General features: G+C 38.4%; 1 protein-coding gene across 4 annotated transcripts in view; it reads right to left on the bottom strand.

Moving 5' to 3' along the window:
• The window catches only part of RIPOR2 (RHO family interacting cell polarization regulator 2), an 81173-nt gene extending 59824 nt beyond the window's left edge, over window positions 1-21349 (bottom strand). Inside the window, exon 1 of one of the 4 annotated variants that reach the window (XM_072411596.1) lies at window positions 21105-21349. In XM_072411596.1, the coding sequence (XP_072267697.1) occupies window positions 21105-21177 (73 nt within the window). In that variant the 5' untranslated portion in view covers window positions 21178-21349. Of the gene's footprint in view, window positions 1-11767; window positions 12070-21104 lie in introns of those variants that run through there. The other 3 variants (XM_072411593.1, XM_072411595.1, XM_072411594.1) reach the window with 3 other exon arrangements.
• Window positions 21350-24020: the final 2671 nt, after the last annotated feature.

Raw genomic sequence — 24020 nt, 5'->3', positions numbered from 1 at the left:
AAAACATTTTGGATCACTGGAATGTCTTTTGACTAGCTTGAGATACTGCTCACAAGGTTTCAAATGCTGTAAAAAAGTTATACTGTACAATAAAGCCCTTGTTCCTTTCTATCTCCAGCAATACAAAAACTGTAATCTAACCCAATCAACTTTAAAAAAAAAAAAAAAAAAAAAGGTAAAAACAGATCTATCTGGATCAAAGTACTCTACGGCAAGGTCTTTGGGAAAATAAAGTTTTTGGTCTTTACAGTCTACATTTTTACAATATAGTTTTACCCAGTAGCAAAGCTCCCGAGTCTACTCTAAAAGTTGTGGGTGACACATTAAACTATAGAAAAGTATGTTCAGTGGAAATTCCTACAATTCACAATAAAAGGATACTTTAGCATGATCAAGCTACCTAGATACCATCATCATACAAAACAATCAAAGGACCTCAAAGGAATTTTGTTGGTAATGTGCAGGTAGGTTCATGGATTTGGCTATTTAGGGTTCCTACCCTCTGAGGTTAAACATCTAAGAAGTTAATCGTCCTTAGTCATAGTTTGAAGAAATATCCTAAAGACCAGTAATAAAGTAATGTTTGCGTCCTTTGTAGATTGCAATCAAAATAAACAAACATAGTTGAAGGGTAATATGGGGTGAAGTAAAGAGGCCAAATAAATACAATAAATAGTAGTACGCTAGAACAATTGGGTCCTTGGTTTTTAATGCTTTTTAGAGGTTCTTACAGTCTACCCAATGCAGGTATGTTTTTACTGCATGGATTACACTGGTCAACAAACATTTTCCTGCCAAACAGATTAAAGTCATTTTATGTTATGTTTGATGCACAGATTCCAAATATGGTATTGGTTTCGCTAGATTGGCTCTAGTTTTTAAAATAATGACCTCAATAATAACCTCATAGAACACTAAGGAAACATGAACATTAAGCAAAATTAAACTAGATATGCCTACTTAAAGAAAATTACATTTTTGAAATACTTAATGTCAATATATTCTACATTCAGTATATTTACAGAACTAATCACAAAGAAGTCATTGAAAAACTCTGTATGAGTTCCTTTAATGCTGATCATCAGGAGAATCACGTTGAAGGCTCCAGCAGTAGTCTGCCATCATGTGTCTATCCCATCTGCCCTGATACCCTTCTTCTGTCACCTTTATATCTTGATGGAACTTCTCCCCTTGTTTCTCACTGAAATCATCCACGCCAAGGTTTTCCTGGAAATTTTTGCAAATGGCTATGGAGATAGTGTACCTTTATGTTCATAGTAGCACCCAATTTTTTTAAGTTTAAGAGGACGTTTTGTACCATATCTTCATAATTTTGTGCTTTGTGGTTACCCAAGAAGTTCTTGACAACCATGTCACAGCTGTGCCAGGCAAAACCTTGCGTATCAGGCATGTAACTTGTGCAATTTGAATCATTTAACCACTCCTTAACCACTACCATTTTTGAATCTAGGGTCCATCAACGTTTCCTGCTTTTAATTTTTCAGTACTCAATCCAGGGAAGAATCTACAAATGTATTTAAAGCAATCACCGTCCTCGTTCAGAGCTCTAACAAATTGCTTCATTAACCCCAACTTTATGTGTAGGTGAGGGAAAATGATTTTTTTTTCTTGTCAATCATTGGCTAATGATGCTCGCTGCACCTTTTTTCATGTTTTCCCTTGGAGGCCAGGTCACTTTTTTCCAAGTGATCCTACTTTTCTCTACTATCCCACAAGCAGATGAAACATGGATACTTTGTGTAACCACTTTGCTGTCCAAGTAGGAAGCTCACTATTTTTAAATCAACACATATGGACTATTGGTGTTCATGATAGCAAAGCTTTTGTAGGACTACTTGGATATTTTCATATTCTTCTTTAAGTTTTGTTGAGTGACCAATTGGAATTAATGCATAGCAGTTGCCATTATGCAGTAAAACAGATTTTAAACTTCTAGTGGAACGGTCTATGAAAAGCCGCCAGTCTTCTGCTCAGTATTCTGGTACTCCCATATGGGCTAGTAGTCCAGGGATGTTACAACAGTACACAAAGTCTCCATCTTCACTGAAATATGGTAGGAGTGCCACCTCTCTTTTCCTATAACCTGTTTTTTAACTTCATGTCTCAGACAGTTCTTCTCTTTTTCAGCCCCGATGCTAAAAGTTCAGATGCTTGTATTGACAGATTTAGGTCATGTAATAAATCATTGAGCTCTTCTTGGTTTGATGAAACTTTTTTCATCTTCAGTCTCACTGCCCCTGGATTACACTTCAAACCCTGTATACCCTCCATGTCGGATACAGGAATATCAGGGAGTGTACTGAACACTGGTATGGGAACATCCCCACCATGCGGCACAGGTCGTCTTGTCGATTCCAAATCAGGGTACTCCCACTTGTTTTCCTTGTAACGATTGAAACCTTTTACATTCACAGCACAAAAACAACAATAATTTGGCTCTGGCCATACCATAGGTACACCAAATTTCAAAACTTTCAGTTTGCCACTGACGTAGACACTCTGCACAAGTTTTGCATACCATATGGGGAGCCCAATATTATTTTGGTCCCCCAGTTTAAAACCAAAATATGCAAGATATGCTTGTTTACAAACTCTGTAATGTTTCTTCTCTGTTTTTGCTGAGAATATTCACCACTAATGTAGTAAAATAGATTAGGGTTCATTTAACCTCCCTGGCAGTACAATTAATAAGTATTTTTAAATGTAAAAGCGGTACATTTAAAAACCCTCATTATTTAAAATTTCCCATCTGGTCGGCATCTGCTTGCCCTGGCCTTGCGTCTCCAACGTTCACACGCTTGAGAGGCAGATGCCAGGCGAATATTGCAAGGTTACAAAGATGCCCGGCATCTTCTTCCCCTGGCGATGCCGGATGGGCATCATCGCTGGAGGATGCTGCTCGAACGTGAGCACAAGGTAGGACTTTTATTCTCCCTGAAAATTCCACCCCAAGTGTGGCTTGGGGTTACCATTTTTGGTATGGAAAATCCACCCAGAGCCAGAGAGGGTAAACAACTTCTTGAAGAACTCATATTTCTGTAAAAAAGAAAATGTGTGAATAAAAAGAAGGCAAATGAAAGTTTAATGAAAATACATTATACATTACATTAATATAGAAAATGCAAAACATCGGTGTAAAAATAAAGATTATTAATATGCTGTGTTAACATTTGTTTTCAAATTCAATTAAACTGATGTCAATTCTGGACTCAGCAGACCTGAAATACACTAAATATGTTAAAAAATCCTTAGCAAGTGAAAAAATAATTTTTGTTTAGCTGTGTTATTTTTCTCTCTGGCATTGCAAAGGCTAGAAGTCTCCTTATTCTCCTCCTCCTGTGTCACTGTATGTATCTGTCATTTACCCCTATTTAATGTACAGTGCTGTGCAAAATGTTAGGTGCTATATATAAATAATAAATATTTCATTAACACCTAGCTGCTTTGTTTTTTTTTATTGGGAACAAATGGCACAACCCTCCTAAAACAACAGCCAGTAGAGACCCCTGAAGCAGAGATCTCACTGTGGGAAATCAAAGTGTAACAAAAAAAAATAAAATAAGAATACAGAATACAGTCCTTCACTCAAATTACACAGCAGTTTTTCCATCCTGTACCATAGTTATATCATCTGATAATTCCACTAGACATGTACTTTTCTTTTTGTTCTGCAAAGAAATACCACAACAGTGTTGTCATCCTCTGGGATGGGTGGTCTTAGATGAACTGGTAGTTTTAATTAGATGTACAAATGTCTAACTCCAGCCAACATTTGTTAGGCATTTATTGTTTTTCTCCTTTTCCTGGGTCACAGCCTTTGATATTTACCACTGATGTAGCAGTCTAGTTACCCCAATACGGATATTTGTCTAGGTTTCCATTTCTTGACACACATAGCTTACTGGCTGTTTTTTAAATATTTTTTTTTTTGGAAGTATTTTTAATTCAATGTGTGGTCATGATCAGATTCAATCTGGAAAAAGATGCCATATAAATAATAATGGCATTTCCAGTGATATTATGGGCAATGATGCATAAATATGTGTAATCTTGCACTCAATAGGAAATTATTAAAACAATGAAAACAGAAGACTTTCTCTGTACTAAAGTCTGACTGCCCCTCCTTTACAGTTACTTAGTCACTGAATTAAAAGTTCCACATAAACCTAATTGAGAATACAGCAACCTCTGACTTTAAAACTTGATTGCAAATCCTAGACAAAAACATGTGAATGCCATTGCTTGGACACTACAGAATTGCTCTCTATAAAGTTTTTTTACTCATCAATGTGACATATAGATATCAAAGTCATATGAAACCATTACACTGCAGTCAGGAGCAGTGCTGGGGGCCATTGACTTTTAAATACACTTTAATAAACCCCTTGTAAAGCCTTGGTTACATTATTACGCCTGGTGATACAACCAATGATTTATATAACCCAAATATAGAACAAACAATGAGCTTTTTCAGCTCTTATCATTCACCAATAGGAGAGGGGTGCTTTACATATTTTCTTGCAGTTCTGACCATTTTAAAAGAGAAAGTTGTTTTTTTTTTTTTTAATATTTTTTAGCTCGTCACATGTTTTCATACACTCAACCTTTTTAATGGGAATAAGGCCAACCTTTGTAGATCTATGGTCTCTCTAATCCTAGAATTCAATCAACAGCATCCCAGAAATGCAGGGACCTAAAAAATGCTGTTGTGATAAATTTGTCCTGGACATCAATGTAAAAATGGACTTTAGAAAAATATTTAGAGATTTTAATAAATACATACCTGAACAAAAATTATTTTTATATTGGTTATAGTGTTATTTAATATTAATGAATCTTGGTATATTAAATACAATTTTTTTGGCATGTTTGTCAGTTTACAATAAAGCAGATAATGTAATTTTTTGTTTTTACATTATATCTTATTTATTCTTCAGTAGTAAACTGGCAGAAGTTTGTCACAGAATTGCAACAAACAAGCCATCTGCCAACACAAACCATCATCTGTATGCCAAGTGTGAATGTAGCTTTTTTTATGTAAGCATACTTTATTAACCTAAGGGCACAGTAAGAATATATCAATTTATATGCAAGTTTTTAAAATTTTACAGGATGTTTGTAATGCACCTTATCCTAAAATAAATAACAACCAAGCAAAGCAAGAAAAAAAAAAAAAAAAAAATAATTGTACCTATACCTCCAAATTACTCCAGGGCTTCTTGTGTATACCCGATAAAACTTATCACATAGTTCTGAAATTTGAAGCTCTTCTCTACCTTGCTGTTCTGCCCCCCACCCTGTCATAGGATCTTTAAATACAATGGAGAATGCGTAGAGGTCAACAGAGCGGCTTCTGTGTTACACAGGGTAAAGCTTTGGAATAGAGGAACCTAGGCCTCAAGGAGGACATGCCGGAAGCTTTAGATACATTTTAAAGGTTATCATCAAGCACCTTTAGGGGTCTGCTTGGCTTGACTGACGTTTTTTTCATTGCATGGAGAAAAAAAAAAAAAAAAAAAAAGTGCGAGACAGCTGTAAATGACTTTAAACAGCTATATTATGGAAAAATTAAATCAGAACCCACCAATAGCTTCATGTCCAGGAGAAGAGGCAGCTTCATTAATGTGCCAATTTACCCAATTATATACCTAATTGATATTGCGTTACACATAAATAGAATAACTGGAGTCAAACTATCCATAGGTTGGGAGTTATCTACCTTGGAAATGTAGAAAATTAAAATCTGGTCATAATACAGACACACACCTCGAAAAATAGTAAATGCAATTCATGGACAGTGCGGATACACCTTTAATATTCTAAGGAGATGGAAGATCAGCTGTGTGCAATGTTTAGCACTATCCACAGTTAGAAGTGCTCATTGTTGCCAGTACAACTTTTTCTGGCAAGAAACGCTGTCATGTTGTAAAAAGGCAGGAACATATTTCTATGAGTTCATTTATTCCTATGTAACCCTCCCATTTAGAAGGCTGACAGAGTCTTTGCCACAGGATATATCAGCCAAGATGTACAAACATTTACCATATGATGGCTAGAATGGGGACAACCTTAGGAGAAATGTGAAGGGTGCCATATCTGTTGCTTGGCTTTCATTATTACCTACTAGTTTAAAAATAAAAGTGTTAATGATTTTGTTAAGATTACAAAGCTCCAAAAAATTGTGCAGAGTTCAGCTTACTTCCCTATCTTCATACAATAAAACATTTTTAGAATTCAGAGGCCAACTCCATGATTCCTTCATGGAGTTCACATCTGTAAATGTAGCAGTTGGCCACCTAAAGGCAGTAGTAAAGATGAGAACACACACTGACATTTAGAACAGGGGTTGTCAGTTCTTAATAGATAATGTTGGTCACCCCCTTGGATTACATGGCGTTCATTCATAAATAGGGTAATTAGGAGTGTACACTGGCCAGTATATCACATATACATTGCTACGATAGAATTGGACCCCTTTTTGCTTTGTGGTATAGATTTAGCAAGGTGCTGTAAACATTCCTCTGGTATCTTGGTCCACATTTTTAAATAACATCAGTTTCTGTAGTTTGTCAGCTGCACAGCCATGATTTAAACCTCTGTTCCACCACATCCCAAACGTGTTCTAATTGGGTTTAGACTAGTGACTTTGGGGGCAATTTGAGTAAAGTGAATGACCCTAATGTTTAAGAAACCACTTTCTTGAGATTATTTGAGATTTGTGATATGGAGTGTTATGCTGCTGGATAGCGTAAGCAACAACACTAAGGTAGGCCATGCCATTTAAATAATGCTCAGGTGGTACTAGGGAGCCAAAAGCATGCTTTCTTGTTACAGATACCAAATTCTGCACCTATCATCTAAATGTTGCAGCTGAAACCAAAACAGACACCATCTTCTGGATCTTCCCTTGTCCAATTTTGGAAAGTCCATACAATATATAAATTTACATGCAATTTAAAGCCTTGGGCATTTTGTTATTAGCTCATAGGAGTGGAAACCAGTGTGGTCTCCTGTTGTAATCAGCTTCAAGGTTCAATGTGTTTGTTCAGAGATGGGCCTCTGCATACCTTGGTTATAACAAGTGGTTATCTGAGCTACTGTTGTCGTTCGATACTTATGGTTTTTGTGCCCATAGAACAAAATCTCACTGAAATGTTCTCTAGAAAAAACTCAAGAGATGTTCGTTTGTGAAAATCCCAGAAGAGCCACATGGTACCAACAACCATGCCATAATCACTTAAATCAGTGGTCACCAACCGGTGGTCCTTGAGAAAATTATGGTGATCTGCGGCTCTGTCCTGTGCGCCCCCCAGTCTGTTGTAAAGTGATATCAGAACCCTAATTTCAGTCAGCTTTTTGGTTACGGAGGTACCCAATAACAGTGATAAGCCAAAAATAGGGTGTCAGATTACAGATCAGTATTTCAGAATCTGGGGGTGCTTTGCAAGACATTGTAATTTTATTGTTCCCACAGTTTTACTTTTGTAAGGAACTCCTTAAGGAAGATGGCATAGAACACTTTAATGGCTATTCTTCAAGTATCTTCATCTTGTGTAGCCTTGCATTCCTAACATTATAGCCAGGTCCTCAATCTAATGCGCATGAATGAACACACTGTCCAGTCGGGTGGTTTTAGATGCAAAAGCTGCTCAGTCCTAAGCAAGAGCACACAATGAAGAGCACGGCAACGGGAATGAAGATTTACCCGTGCTGGCTATACTTATAACATGGGGGGTTATTTAGGAGACAATATCGTAAAATGTGAAACTCTCCTTTAGTGTTAAGCTATGGAGACAGCAGTTCTCAAAGGGATGTTTATTTTAGACGTTTGTATAGTGCACAATACAGTACATGCTGTAACAACACAATCATTCAAATATAATCCACCAATAATGTACACACACTAGATAAGATCGTTTGAACGATCATGTGCAGGAGAAAGTGTACCTCTAAACAATCCATGATCACTAACAACCGTACACAGAATTGATAGTGAATGAACGTCGCTCAAATGGATCTGCCAAGGCGGTCATTCATTTGCAGCGACATTACTCGTTCATCATTGTGCACTTTTGTTAGCGATTCCTTAGTCGTTCGTTTACAACAACAATTATTGCACGTGTGTACGAAGCCTAAAGCTACATACACACGGCAGATTTTTATCGCCCGATAATCGGCATCGGCCAAACATCGAGCGAAAATCTGCCGTGTGTACAGTCGGTGTCGTCCATCGTCCGGACGACCAACCTGCCGGATCCACGGACGATGGATGACAGCCGATCGTAATGAAAGGGAAGGGGAGAGCGCGCAGCAGGGTGCCGCTCCGTCGCTCTCCCCCCTCCCCTCTCCATAGAGCATGAACGGTGCTGTATGTACAGCACCCCTTGTCGTTGGAAAGGATCGTGAAAGATCCTTTCCAACGACAAAAATTGCAAGTGTGTACGCAGCTTTAGAGTTGTTCTCCAACTTTTGATTTAAAGATTAGGAAGTAAAATAAATCCCCACAATGGGACACTGACAATGAATATATAAATAAATAAAATAATTCCATACTCCATTCCAAAACAAAACCACATATACTCAAACCACCTCTTCATCAAATCCCTTGCACCACTGAAAGTATTCGTATTTTTTACTATTGCAAGTGAAAATTGTAAATATATGAAACTACTTTCTGCAGTGTTGATCTCCAGTGTCCTCGCTCGATTATCCTGCACCTAGTATCATCTCCTCTCCACCATTATACAGTGCAGATCATCACCAACGTATTATACTGTAAAGCCATTTTATATTCATGCTTATCTTCATTGCATGAAACAGAATAAAACCATCCACTAAACATTAATGTCCCCACACATCGCATGAAATCTTCACATATAACATTCATTGAAGACAGCACTAGGGTTAGGGAAATACTATTTTTCCTACATTTAGTCATCTACTAAAAATTGGACAAGGAATATATATATATATCATCAGTTGAGAACTGGAAGGATTTTGTCCATCTTGATGAATAAATCATACTGCCCACAGATTATCCATTCCTAAAACCTGCTTTCCAAGCACTGTGCCTAAACAGTCAACTTCAAACAAGGCAAAAATCATACCCTCATTACAGAGGAATTCCAGTACATAATGAGTCACAGGCAAAGGACACCCTACGAGATTCCGTCTAAGCCAGTGCCACAACTCTTAAGACCATTCAGAGCTACCCAGTCAATTCATACAAATAACATTACAGAATTACTGATTACATTCAGTTGAAGTCCAGGGTCAAACTGAGTGGAGTGAAAGTACTTTTAATGAGAACTTCCACTAATGGATACTTAACAAATCTATATAATTTTATAGAGTTACCAAAATCAAGTAATTAGAAGCTTAAAAACACAGAGCTTTAAACACAGTATATTAGTGTAGTGGTCAGTAAGAAGATGGCCTTTTATATTGCTCACCTGTTATCACCCCTACAGATAACCAAAAAATATATTGGTGTCACAAACAGACCATTACTCAAGGAACCGTTTGCAGCTTTCAGAGGGAGCCAAGTTTTAAGGAACCCAGCATGAGAAACACTGCTCTAAGGACTGTATTATTTGCCTAGAGGAGGGCTTTAATCCTAACCTTCAGTAATGTACAGGCTCCTCTCTCTTGCAGACTTTGTTTTCACTGCATATTTTAGTCTCTTCACAGTGTGCATTAGAAGCTGCAGAAAACCATAAAGATTGTTTTAATTTCTTGGATGATGGACATCCAACATCATCCAGCACATCCTTTCCAGCTTTGCTGTCCCTAGCCAACAGATCTAAAGGCTCATCATGATATGGGGGTTATCACAGCTTTCTGAAGTCAACTGCCTTTCTAAACCACAGTAACCAATCAGAAATCATCTTTTAGCCAACTGATTTCAGTATACTGATATTTGACTAGCCACTCAAATTACACTTTGCTGCTTACACTACTTTTTATGTCAAACATTTTTTTTCTCCATTGTGATTTCATTCTTTCTTGAATATATAGGTCAGTTGCATTGAACTTGGCTGTACTGCAGAAATGGTCCTTGACAACTCAAGCTTGTTACAGATGAGTCACCTGATGAAAGACTGGTACAGGTGCTCCAAGCTTTATGTTAAAAGTGATGTAGGCGTATAAATTAAATACCATTCAAGCGTCATGAATGCATGGAAAAAACATAAAACATTCTTTTAATACCTGGAGAGTGGGTTTCTGCTTTTAAAAATGCCAAGTACATTGTATTTGGGGAACAGCAATTGAACCACTTGCACAGATTTCAGAAAATATTGATTCGGTCTATGACTTATGATGTGGTGTAAATGATCAGATGCAATGACAAATATCATATTTGACAAAGTCTATTAGGAAAGCTCCTTTAAGACAAATCAGAAACAACCGAGGTGACACCCAGTGCCAGTCTGATGTTTCGTCTTTTTTTAACCTAGTTACAGTTGACGTTTCATGGTTTGCTCCTAGGCATCAGTCGTGTGCTTCCATACTGCCATGGAATTCTTTATGTTTACGCATTTATGAACTCAGTCACAGGTTGTAAGCTTTGAATAAAGTACTATCTAATATTAAGTCTCTAATTTGTGCCTCTATGTTGTCATCCTCTCACAATTGGCCACCACATTACACAAGAATGGTCCACTGTTGTCACCATTAGAAACCCCACCCACCCCTGAAAGAAAAGCCATGCAGACATCACGAAGAGCATACGTGTTCATAGAATGCAGCTCCAAAGAAGATGCAAGAGGACAGCAGAGACAAAGCATCACATGAAATTAAAAAATAAAAGATGGTTTAGCAAACTGTCCCACAGTTAAAGGCTTACATTTTCTTTAAGTCCTAAGCCTTTTCATTCATCTATACATAGCATCATCTGAAAAATATAGGCCGATGGCTAAGGTCTGTGACCATATAACTAACTGGGCTTTTTCAGTGAAGTCACAATGTCATAACACAGATTGTTAAAATGGAAACTAGTAAAAAGTCATCAGGTAAAAAATTATATATTTTATGAAAACACTATGCAGGTTTGTAATGTGGGACAAAGTATATATATATATATATATATATATATATATATATATATATATATAAATAAAAGAATAAACCTGCATGTGTACACACACTTCATGATGTATACTGGACCTGATTAAAGAATTTACATCATGAAATACTTGGCGCCAGCTAATCGTGGCTTTTAAAATAACACATACCTTAGGAGCAGAAACCTCCCCCCCCCCCCCAGGTATGTGTGAGCATATTAAAAGACAATTACAGAAAATAAATCATAAAGATTGCCATCTTGCCCAAGATTACACCGAAATAGTATAGACGCAAGCTTTGTATAGAATTCCATTCCAATACTGCACTGCTTAACACACACATATGGGATTTGTTATAAAAAAACATAAAAGACGTGCATATCAACTGGTCTCCATAATAAACACTGATCATCAAGAGGCAATGCTTTTTATTTCTTACAGGGTACCACAAGACAAGACAACTTGTTGAACAAATCATGTGTTATCCTCGCCTTGCCCTATTACAACAGCAATTTCTGATCTCTACACACCCAACAATCTTACCATATGAAATCACTGAAACAAGCACTCCCTATGACCAGTGCAATCACATACATTTTATATGACGATCAAAGAGTAATAAAAGCCTTGGGGAGGTGTCTGGCTATGGTGACATTCTCACAAGTCGGTGGGTATCTTCTTACCTTCAGGGTGTTGGTAAATGGTTGATACCTATGTTTGGATCTGTAGTTTTGCACTCATCAACAAAGCGTCATTCCTACCGGTCTGGAGCCATTGTATCTGATTATACTTCCAACATGCCCAGGCTTCAGTGCCAGAAAAAAAAAAGATCCGTCAGCAGCTTGTCTTCAGTCACTAGCTGGTATAAGCCACACTGCTAACAGCAGCTACTATGCTCTATGTCCACAGAGAGAAGAGCACAGCAAGAGAGAAAGGAGGGGGAAAGAGAGAGGGGCTGGATCACAGCCTGAATCTGGTGTCATCTGTACTCAGGGAAGTTTTAGAGTCTCACTTACATGCAGCTGCTTGGTGTTTAAAGTTCTACTACCCTGTCACGTTTTCAAATGCACATCTATTTTTGATGCCCAAACATTTCTGAGAGCTGCTTCTTTACAGCTGTTCATGCTCAGTATGTCAAATATTAGAATGATGCTACTCCCAGTGAGGTGAGCCCATGGTTCCCAAAATATCGGAAAATGATCCGCTTTGCTACCAGGAGGCTAAATACCATGCAAACACTTGCAGGGTGAAACGCAGCACAAAATAAAAATAAACCAAAATAAAGAGACCCAAGCATGATAATAAACAAATGAGGTTAGGTAAAGTCATTCTATATAAGAGCATGCTACTATTCCATGTTTTATACTATTTATACCAAAGGTAAATTTAAACATCTTTTATATGAGAGCATTAGGTATGAGTTTCCACTACTCAGGCAGTCCCACCCTAACACTGGTTGTGAGCTCAGTGAATGGGTCAGTGTTAATCAGTATAATTCACATACTGCTGACTCTATATTCTCAATTAATTTTCATGCTTTTTAGCTTTTTTTAGCAGGCCTGAATCACAAGTAAAGCCAACAGGACCTGGAAGTAGAAAAGTGCAACACAAATGCACCCCAAGGGCCAAACTCAAAGGAAAGTTATGGATGCCACATTGAATCAAGAACAAGCTAAACTCAGACAATATATGCATTAAGGGGGTACCCAAACATTTCAGCTCAGCCAGTGAAGTCCTAGGCTTACATATATTTCTCAATAAATTTAATGAATATTACTTTTGTATGAGACGGTCTAATAAAGTATCAGCATTTAATGGACTCTAAATAATATAATGTGCATGAAGTGTCCCTTATTAAATAAGCCATTATGAGTAATCATGAATATAATATATATGGTGATGTCATTCACTGCAGATGTTCCTTTATGTGTAGGGGGAAAGTGTCAGTTAATGGAAAATCCATGTCAATGTTGGCTCCCCAGTGCCAGTAATACGAGGTAATGGTGAGAAGATGTACAGTGGTACACGGTCTTCAAAGAAACTGAACATTTAGAGAATCACAGAAATAACATATTACTATCATGTACACATTGCAATTTAGTTATACATTGTTTAGCCCAGGTAATGGTATTTTCTTCTCATGCAAGTAAGTTTTACTTTTATCACAACACTGGAACTGATTGATACCAGGGAGCCCCCTCAGCATGTAGAACACAGGAAGCCGTTACAATGCAGGTGTGAGCTTACACCAAACAGCAGATGGTTACAGATTGCAATGAGGTTTGCTACAAATCTGGCAATGTATGAAACCGACATGGAAAGTAAGGGCGTAACCATAACTGCCTGAAAAAACAAGAAATGCATTTGAATATAATAAATAAATTATACGTTTGGGAACCTATGTGATTGCTTTGAAAGTAAATATTATGTATTGTAGTAAAGCAATGAATGTAAAAATGGAGATTACAAAATGGTACAGGCCCCTTAATGGTAATACACACATCACAAATAAATGTCTGCACAAAGTTTAAATATACTATAGAATAAAGGTAATGAAAGTGCATGTTGGAAATAAATCAAAGTTATGCTAAAATCAGTTGCTATTAAGTTACCAGAACTAAAAATAAAGTAATTATTACTAATCTAATCTCATCTAGAATAGTGCTGCTTATTTATAGACGCCAAGACATTTATTTATACAAAAACCGGTAAATGGAGCACCAGGACCGGCTGAGATCTACAAATTGCGTACTCACTTCCTGTTCACCATCTCTGTAAGATAAAGAACATGTCTGAGTGTTGTGATCATTTTATTTTACCTGTGCAGTATCATTGATATTACCAACTGCTCAGATGATATAATGCAATAATTAGATAAATGATTAAGCACGTTCATATGTAAAGGAACCATTACAGTTTCTTCTTTACCCCTCATTTAAAGCCGGTGCACTGCGGAGAATTTAACAAATTTGCATTAACCTAAGACAGCCCAATTGTGGCCCTTATAAGCCACAGAGGATCTTGCAGTATACTTGCACGGCGTAACATAGGTATGTCATAAAGGTGCACAAGTGTTCCATTTGTATTGAATGGCACTTAAACCCAAAGCATGTGATATGGGTAACGTGACATCACAGCAGGGCTTTGGTGTGAATGTGACCTTAATCTGGTCGACAAGTTAATAAACTCCCTTCTTTAGTATTCCACATCTCGTGGCAGTTATAAAACAAGGTATGGCATGACTGATTATTATAGCCGCTAGCTTTTGTAAATGGATAAAGGATGAGCTTTTCAGTGGGATGGGACTGTCACTTTACTGCATGTTGTCTGTATTTCATTATGACACCAAAAGGCATCAAGCCTTCCACACACTAATGCGTCCCTAAATCCATGAAAAGCTCTCAATAGCTTTGAACAAACATCCTGTCCATTCTCACCCCTGATCTTTGGGCACATTAAATTATACTGAGATCATGTCTGCTACTCAGAGGCCCAGGTTTATTATTTCTGTGAGCTATCTGGTTTTGTTAATTCGGTGGAAAATGCCAGATAATGCTCCCTCGTGCATTCCACAATTAGACCGGCATTAAAGCTACCACAGTGCCATTGTTGTGATAGTGCTACCTATAAATTATTCACTCTATTCAAGTGCAATCTGCTATGACATTTTCTAGCAAGGCACAAATGAAGAAACAGCAAGTGCAAAACTAGTGATGGCCTCAGATTACAAGCCTGCAGAGCTTCAAACATGAGGATCCAAAAAAGCAGTTGTCTTACAAACTGATTTAATGGATCCATTGCTGAACAGAACAATTCTAACTTCAGAGGTCAGTAACAGCTGTTAAGGAAAAAATCTTGCGAGCATGCAAACTATTTATTTGCTTGGCACTCTATGGGTGTGTATGACAAAGAATTTGGTAGTGAGAACATCCAAACTTTTCTATAGAAAAATGTTCTTATATTTAGGTATTGTCTTATGATAAATAGTAGCACTGGTTTGCTACAGAAACAGCCAATTCACTCATTTGTTCATGAATTAACTAAAGCAATGTATGGAATGAATAATGCGTCTGAATTGTACAAAGAGATATAAGCAAGTAGCTACAAAATGTATTTTGGAGATTTTGATTCAACAAAGTCTATTCAGAATAATGCAACCTGATCCAGCTTTAACGTCCATTGAGTTGGGTGGCAATTATTGCTGAATTTACAAAGGAGCTTCATGAATAGCCTGCACAGTACACAGCCATGGGAAATGGTCTGAGGATCTCTTGCATGTCTGATTTTGTCTGTCACAAGTCAGCAAGAATATATTAGGGACTCCAATCTATGCAATATTTTTAATTAGCAAAGTAACTAATAATGTGATTAGAATAGAATTTCTGAAGGAAATAAACGCTTTTACTCATGAAGCAAGTTCTGACATTTTAGCAGCTATAAGATGAAGAAAGACTTGTTTGCAATAGTGTGCGGCAAAATACACCACAGTATTGTGCCATGCGATAAACTTGGCTGGCTCACCATGTTGTCCTTCCCTCTCAGTCTGAATCCTTCTATACAAGGAACTGACAGCAGCTTATGTAAAGACATTAACATTTTATACCATAACAAAATGTATCTTTACATTGCTTTTTCACCCACTCGTTGTTCTATAATCATCAAGGAAATGAGTATGGCTTCTGATGTAAGCTGTACTAGATTGTAAAGCTGAATACTCCAAGTAAAACTCAGCACTGGAAACTTTTTTGTAATATTGCACATGTGGCAATGCAAGTGTTAGTTGCTTTAAAAGTGATTTGTAATTCTCATTAACAAAAGCCATTTGCAGTTATGTAAGAGAATTGAAGACAAACGTCAAAGGCATCCAAATACCCAACACACATTACAAGCAGAAGGTGCTGGTGTTAGGCTGTGCATTTAACACATGGATCCCACTCTCACTTTTAGCTAAATCCAACCCAGCGGGCTGTGAACAGGGATAGTTTTATAAAGACATGACTCCCATTTCTTGTGATGTTAGCCTAAGTACTTAATACATTTGCATGTCAAATGACACTTGTGCTTTGTGGGAAGGGATGCTTACAAATCCTCAATGCCTCGAGTTCTCAGAGGAGTTTGTAAGTGCTATAGATTCCAGACAGCTGCTTAGCAACCAGAACAAGCAAAGAGAAGCAGCGCAGCAGCCCACATCAGGTTTTTGTGCAGCAGCCCACATCAAGTTTTGTGTTACTCCAAGTCACAAACAAAGAGGCTACTTTTCAAACATCAGCACAAGTTACTCCCAGACATCTTCAAGAGACAATTTAACCCAGATCCCAATGCACAGGCTGCGATGACATCACCCCGGCTCACGTTACAAAAACAAGAGAATGGCCAATGCATTTATATTTAATGTCACCAGTCAATGGCCCTGTGCAATCTGGAAGACATTTACTGTACTCTAATGTACACACACAGCTGAGATCGGTCACAAGGGTCATGATTTGGGACATACTGAAATATAGATGTATATATTGTATATAAATGCACTTTCAAAGGATGCTTACATTTTAAGACACACACATTTTCCCACTGCCCTTCATATTGCTATTTTTATCGTGTATGTGTATTGGAGCCTAGACACACAGGATGATTCAGTAAGCAGTACAAATAATGAAAAGGAGCAGAGCCGCTACAAGAATAGCATAAAGAGATCCTTAAATCATGCGAATGTCACGCCACCTTTTGTACTGGAGTCCAGAACGCAAGGGCTTTTTAACTTAAGCATTCTGGTTTTAGATATATTTTTATGGCTTCACACCACAATATCTAGCTCCGAATACTAAAGCGCTTATTATTTGCACCATTTAGGATTAGAAGACCCCTTAGTTCAACATGTCTGCAAGTTATTTAAAGTTAAATTTGCCGTTGCCCAGGTGATCAAGCATCACCTAATTTCATCTTCACAGCAGATCGGAGGATGTTGCCCGCATCTCAATGATCGCAAATAAAAGGACTGAAAACAGCCAGTAGTACACCAAGTAATGGTTCGCACAACATGTGCTGCAGACTAATACAAAGTCTACAATGTGCATGAAAGAGACGGATGGCTGGGTCAACACAGGGGGACTCAAGCGTTGCTAAATCGTTTTAGTTGAAATACAAATGGCTATTTATTTAAATGTAGGCTGGACCTTTTTCCTGACTATGTTGGAAGCAGAAGCTGCACTCATTTGTGTGATGTCATAAAAAAAAAAAAAAAAAAAAAAAAACACACACGCGTTGCTGAATAATTTTGAAGCTAACTATCAAAGTGGTCTTGGCCATCCAGTATATCTATAAGTAAAGTCAGCTACACTGGGACCGGATATATATCACTAATAAAAGCATGTCTGACATGCACTTCAGCTGAACAAATTCTCAATTTTGTTTTCCGTAATGCACCTTTCAGCATGTTCTAGCAAGATGTATTGCATTGAAGCCTAATAGTCATCTCATGTGTTATTTTGTGGTACATTGGCAGCTCATTCATAGAAGAGCTTCCTAATGCAATTCACAATATTGAACTACTAGATTTTAAATCAGTTCTCAAGGAATAAAACCACAAAGGCCTGGAGCTTATAGTACCTACCTACTATATATTGGTTGTCTTAATGTCCAACTTTAAATTTTGGATGGAGTAGTAAAAACCCAACATTTACACAAATTAAGTTTCTGTCTGTAACCCTATTTGGTACATTTAGTGTCAACTGCTGCCTCTGTAGCACCCACATATGTAGTGAATCCCCCAAGTAGGAGGAGAGCAACCTCCCTGCCAGTGTGAACTGGCCCAGAACTTAAACAAAACATTTTAGGAAGTTCCAACCCCCACAAATTAAATTTTTAGCCTCATTAAGCAGATTTCCTTTTACCTCTTGTGCTGAAATGAAGTCAATGTTCCCCAACATTGACACATGTAACATCTAATCTTTGCCTTGCAGTGCAGACACAGTGTTTAAACAAGCCATAGAATCAAATAGACCACCAATACATCCATACATCCAATGGACTACCAATACATCCCAGTTCAACCAAAGCTAGCCCTGACACTTTTTTTTCATAACTAATGTGTATGGCAGTGTGCCGTTACGGTAATGCATTTGGATGCAATAATGCAATGCGATATGGTGCATTGAGTTAACATGCTGGTTACTGCAACTAAAAGGTGTCAGAGCACCTTAAGCTTTGTTTTTGGCTATTTTAATGCTTTTATGATTAAAGCAGACCTTACTTTACAATAGCTCAGATTATACTAGCTAAGCCTTTTGCTCTATTGAGAAGGGAAGCGAGAGAATGACAGAATGGCACCCCGCTGCGTTCTCCCCCCTTTAATTCCATTACGATCGTTGTTTGTGGATTCGCCAGGATGAATCCATGAGCAACGTTGGATGAGCGCCGCACACATGCCAGATTCTAATCCGATACTAGCCCTGAGGCAATCATGGGACAAGAATCATCTGACATGTATATGTAGTCATACTAGCCATATCCCCATCCTCTGCATCACTAGCCATTACATCACTGTTTCAGATTGAGTCCAAATGAATGCAAAGCAGGGAAAAACCTTTTGTGAAGGTACTCCAATCCATTACAAGATATTTCATTTCCATAGAACGTCACACAGAGGGAAGGTCACACAAGCCTTATCTAGGCACTATAGGTGGGGGTAAGTATAACTGTACATTTTTCAGCCATGTATAGTAACAGGTGAATTGGCAACAGGTCCATCCATTTTAGTAAAAGGTCAGCCTATTTTACATCCCTGTACAGAAATGAATGCCTCTTGACTGCCAATAAATATATAGAATAAAATGGGTTCTGATCACCATAAAGTGCAGTCTTCGCTGAAGCCGCTTTACACAACACCTACAAAGTGTGATTACAATCTCTAAACAGCGTTCGGGTGTTGCCATTTCCACTTCCTCCAGGGAAGTTGTACAGTACATAACAGAAAATACATTGCAAAATGATTCAGGTTAGAATTGTTGCCTAGATATCATAACACTGTTCAGGCTGCCTTGTGCACAGAGACACATGAAAAAAACACTATGGTTAAAGTGAGTGGAAGTTCCTGCAAACCGCACCCTGATGAGTAAAATAAGCCTGACCTCTCCCAATCATCCCAACACATAGCGTACCACATTACTACAAAAATGAGTTTAAAATGCTTTCTGCAGCTTCTACTTCTAATTCCTTTCTGTGAGATATATTTATTTATTAAGGGTGGCTTCATTGTGTAAAGCGGTTTCATTAGGATTTACAAGAATTTGGATTTTATTTTTGGAAAATAAGGATCCTGGTGATGTAGTTTTGTGAATGGAGCCACATTGAACTCATTTCTTCTCATTGTACAGGATGTGGAGGCCGGCCAGAGCCAAATGTAGCCTCATTAAGGAAATGTCCAGCCAAAACGTTTTTTTTTTCTTAGTTATAAATAGAATTGAAAGTATTAGAATTCCTTCTGGGTTTATATTGCTATCTAAGGCTCGTTACAGAGATTTCCCCTCACTATTTGTGCTGCTGACGACGTTTTACCAGGCAGGAAGTGAGGGGAATCCTCCAGCACCAACGCAGACAGAAATAAAAGGCCTAGAGAAAGGCTAAACCTGACAGATCAGTATTATTCTCTACGCCCCTCTTATTTCTCTTACTTCCTGTCCTGTGAAAACGTGAAGTGAAAATCTCTCTAAAGCTACATACACATCAGATGATTGCCGTCTGAGATGTGCACAACCATTCGTCTCAAAAGACAATCATCTGATGTGTGTATGTAGCTATAGTGATCTTTTATTCACTTTCTGATCACCTGTACCACAGTCCTGCACAATCGATTGTTCATCAATCCACCATGGCAGACTGATGAACAACCGATTAGAAACAACCGCTATTCCTATGGAGGAGAGCACAGCAGGGTGCCGCTCCCTCATCCTCCCCCACCCTATAGAACAGAAGGGAGCATGCTTGTTCCAGATTAATACCTTAGTAGAAGTACTGAAGCTATCAAACTATCATTTTAGGAAAGTGATTAGTTACACTGGCTTATATTACAGCCAACAAACATTTACTAATTTAATAATGATACTAAAATAACAAAACCCTGCACTGATCCCCCTGCAAGGAATGAGAACCGTCATGGCCATGCGGGAGGTACACACCATATATACTGCTCATTGGGGATAACTGATGCCTCTTCTATGTACAGCAACCATAACCATGGGTTAGGGGACACCAGAGGAGGTCATTTTGGTATTTTAGTATTATTAGAAAAACAGAATGTTATTGTGGTTTAGTGGATTTTATTTTTTTTTCTCCCTACACCATCACCATACACCATGGAAATACAATGTAGGAATCTCCTATTTACATAAAATGCAGGTATGTAAAAATAATAAATAAATAAAAGAAATAAAAGAATAAAACAAATACAAATCATGTTACTGCTCCTGGTTCAGCACATTATTCCCTGTTCCCTCTGTGTACATGATTCCCACCCACACCCTGGTTATTTTTATAGAAATATCTTCTCACGCTCCATTCCTACAATGCTTTCCAATGATCCGTCACCATTAAACCAAGCCTGGGAAGGAAACCACAGCTGCCATGGATGGCCATATTGTTTACAAAATGCTACTTTCCAGGCTGCAATAGTGTACAAATCAATATCCAGGAACACGAGAAAATCTGAAGGTTTTAGCTGCATACCTGTTCCAGGTAAATGATCCAAAGTATGGATACCATGGCCAGGTAACTAGCATGTGCCCAGAAATGGCAGCCTACAAACAGGTGACCATTGGACATGGAATGGTGGGGGCTGGTAAACTGATCTGTTCTGGATATAAAGGTTATTATTATTATTATATACCTCCCTTAATATACAGATAACTGCATGGTGTGATGACCCCATTGTAGGAGTGCAGAATGTACAACTCTGAGTGATGGCCAACTCCCCTATGAGCAGTACCGTTATCACCCGGCCCCGACACCTGCAAAGCGGTAAGTTACCTTCAGAGAGCACGTCATCCGCTTCCTCGGCTTCACTCAGGTGTGTGCTGCTCGTGTCCTCCTCAGCGGACATCTTACCTATCGGCCCTGACGGGACAGCTTCCCGGGCAGTGTGATCAGTGAAGGAGGAACTGGCTGCGTGCTGCTTCCTGACTACACTGCTACATCCTCTCACTGAGATGATGACATGCTCCAGCTCCTTATGTGTTCAGGGAAAAGCCGTACAGGAAGCTGGACTGCATGCAATGTGATAGACATGTCCTCCATAACTTACATACATGTTCTGTGCACACCCACCATGGCAGGGCTATGCTGCCAGGCATTGTACAGGAAGTCAGGTCCTGTCAGGATTATGCTTGGAATGTTCTGGAAGACACTTCTGAAAATCACAGGCTTGGGATAAGAGGCTGTGTAATTGCTAGGAGTAATGATGGGAAGTCTGGAAGCAAATTAAAAGCACTTCAATTATAATTTAGGGCTTGTAGCATGTTGTGGTAGTGTGCTCAGTTACATGTGTGTTACCACAACACGCTCACATGCATTGGTGTGCTGACTTGCGGTTCATTTTTAATGAGTGAGTGGAAGTAACACAATGCATGCTAACAAATCCACATTTTCTAAAACGTATCACACAACCAAAATACATTGAACCCTCCAAGGGCAAAACTATTCTCAAAAAAGTTGTCTGCGCCTCAGCAGGGAGATTCATCTTTTTGTTTGTATTTGTGAGGGGTAAAAAGCCCATTTTAGAGCGGGCTGAAGAACAAAAGTTAAAAGGAAATATTCCAGCAGATGGGAATGCCTCTCACTTTGGGAAATACTTTCCCTAACTTCCTGCTTTGGGAGATGAAGTGAAGGGGAAATAGCTCATGGGTACATACACAGCATAGGGTAACTTAGGGTCACAACATAGGGTCCAAAACATGGCCATACGTACACAATTCCTATAAGACTGCCTAGCAATTCCAGAAAAGGAGCAAACTACAGGTGCACCAAGAGGTGATTGGGCTGCCATTCTGAATAAATAGAACCAATATGTGTAATCATTTTACTGTGCCACATTACTGCTGTTAATGTGAATGTTTAAAAACCCACCACCTGCAAAAAAAAAAAAAAAAAAAAACCCAAAAAGTTAATTCTTACTTTTCCTGCAGCACATTCCTTGGATCAGCCATGGCTTTCAGAAGAACATTGACATCCAGTTCATCTGAAGCCTATACTTCCTGCCACACCCTATGGTTATATGCTTTACAATAGGTCAACACATTCACTTTGATTGGACTGTGAATGCACCGCAGTGCTGGTTTTACCAAACCTTCAGCATTTTCCTTCTATGCAGCTCACCAAAACACAAAATAGTCCGCATCTGTACCTTGTAGTACTATAAAAGTCACATTGTATTGTGATGGGGTTGGGAACCATTCACAAAGAATTGTAACACAATGTGATTTATCTTTGCACTGCTGTTTTAATAATAATACATGTTCCTTAATTATATATTTATACAGTTTGGCCAATGCTGTCATCAAGTTGGACATAATAGAGGCACTCCAGGATTTCCAGAACACTGCTGTGAGTAACTGAGGATCTGAGCTCTGTTTCTGCATTGAATTATTTTAAAATGGAAAAATGCCACTTAAACTTGCTATATCCCAAGTAACAAAGGCAGATCTTTAAACTAGAGCATCATATTTGTTGGTAAACTAGCCTGATTATATTAAGATCAGCATTTCTCTTTATCCAACAATCTCTGCAGGGATGCAGATTTACACATAGCAGTTTCTCTAAATTTAATATGGCGTGATTATGGCATACTTTCTTCCCAACCACCAGCAAGTTGTACGGGAAATCTTTGAACTTTGATTGCCGAACATGTCTCTGTTCTGTGTCTGTTTATATTTACATACCTTACTAATCAGATAACAGTATCAGAGCATCAGGGCTGCCTAAACAAAATATACAGCCTTTGAGGATAGGATGTGGATTGCATTGATCTGACAATCCTACAAGTACCATCCTGCCTTAAGCCATCTACATTCAAACACTAGACATTTGTCTGCTTGTAGGCCATCTCTAAAATGACCTTAGTGTCAGTATAATGTCAGATAATGCTTATTGTTTATTGGGAGGCCTTAGGGATTTTTAGAACCAGGTATACATACAAAGAGGAATTCTTAAAATTTAGAGATGGCAAGGGACACTGAAGTGCCAATCAGAATCAATAGTGCTGCAGAACACCATTACCATGCATTGTGGGTTGACATCTGCACTGAGCTGCATCAAAATGCACCATGTCTACATTTTTGTTCAACACACGAGGTATTGGCAATTACAGGCCAAAGAGAAAACAACACAGTTGATGTGAATAAGCTCTGAACTCCAGGAAAACATTTTTTTTTTACCTTTACAGTGGTTCCTCCCCCCACAGCACAAGTTAATTTCTTTTTTTTCCAGGGGATCATACAATAAGAGAAAAACCTACCCAACTCCTCAGTTCTGTCTCCTCATACCCATCACTGTCCATTCAGTCTGCTGAATTTATCCCTTTTAGTGCAATTCTATCAGCCTTGCACTGTATAGGATGACACTGAGGGCACACGCAATCCAGAGTGTTGAATAGTAGTGGTGCCCCCCGTTGCAGGAGCTAGGAGTAGGGTTTTTTTTTCCTATTCTATGATCCCCTAGAGAAAATTGAGCAATTTCAAAAGCAGGTCTTAATGCTAATATCTGGGCTCTCTCTATTCCCCCCACACTGATTGTTAGCATTAAAATACTGTAACGTAAGATTTCAGTGCTGAGTCCTCTCTCTTCTTCTGATTACAGGAGGTGGGATTATTGTTTGGGTGTCCACTTCACTGTCTGTGTGATGTGGACAGTTGCCTACAGGGGGGGGCTTTTGAAGTGGCACAACTTGCA

This window comes from Pyxicephalus adspersus, chromosome 5 (genome assembly GCF_032062135.1).
Source record: "Pyxicephalus adspersus chromosome 5, UCB_Pads_2.0, whole genome shotgun sequence".
NCBI classification, from domain to species: Eukaryota; Metazoa; Chordata; class Amphibia; order Anura; family Pyxicephalidae; genus Pyxicephalus; species Pyxicephalus adspersus.
The sequence above is the reverse complement of the archived record's forward strand: the minus strand, read 5'-3'. Positions and strand labels throughout refer to the sequence as shown.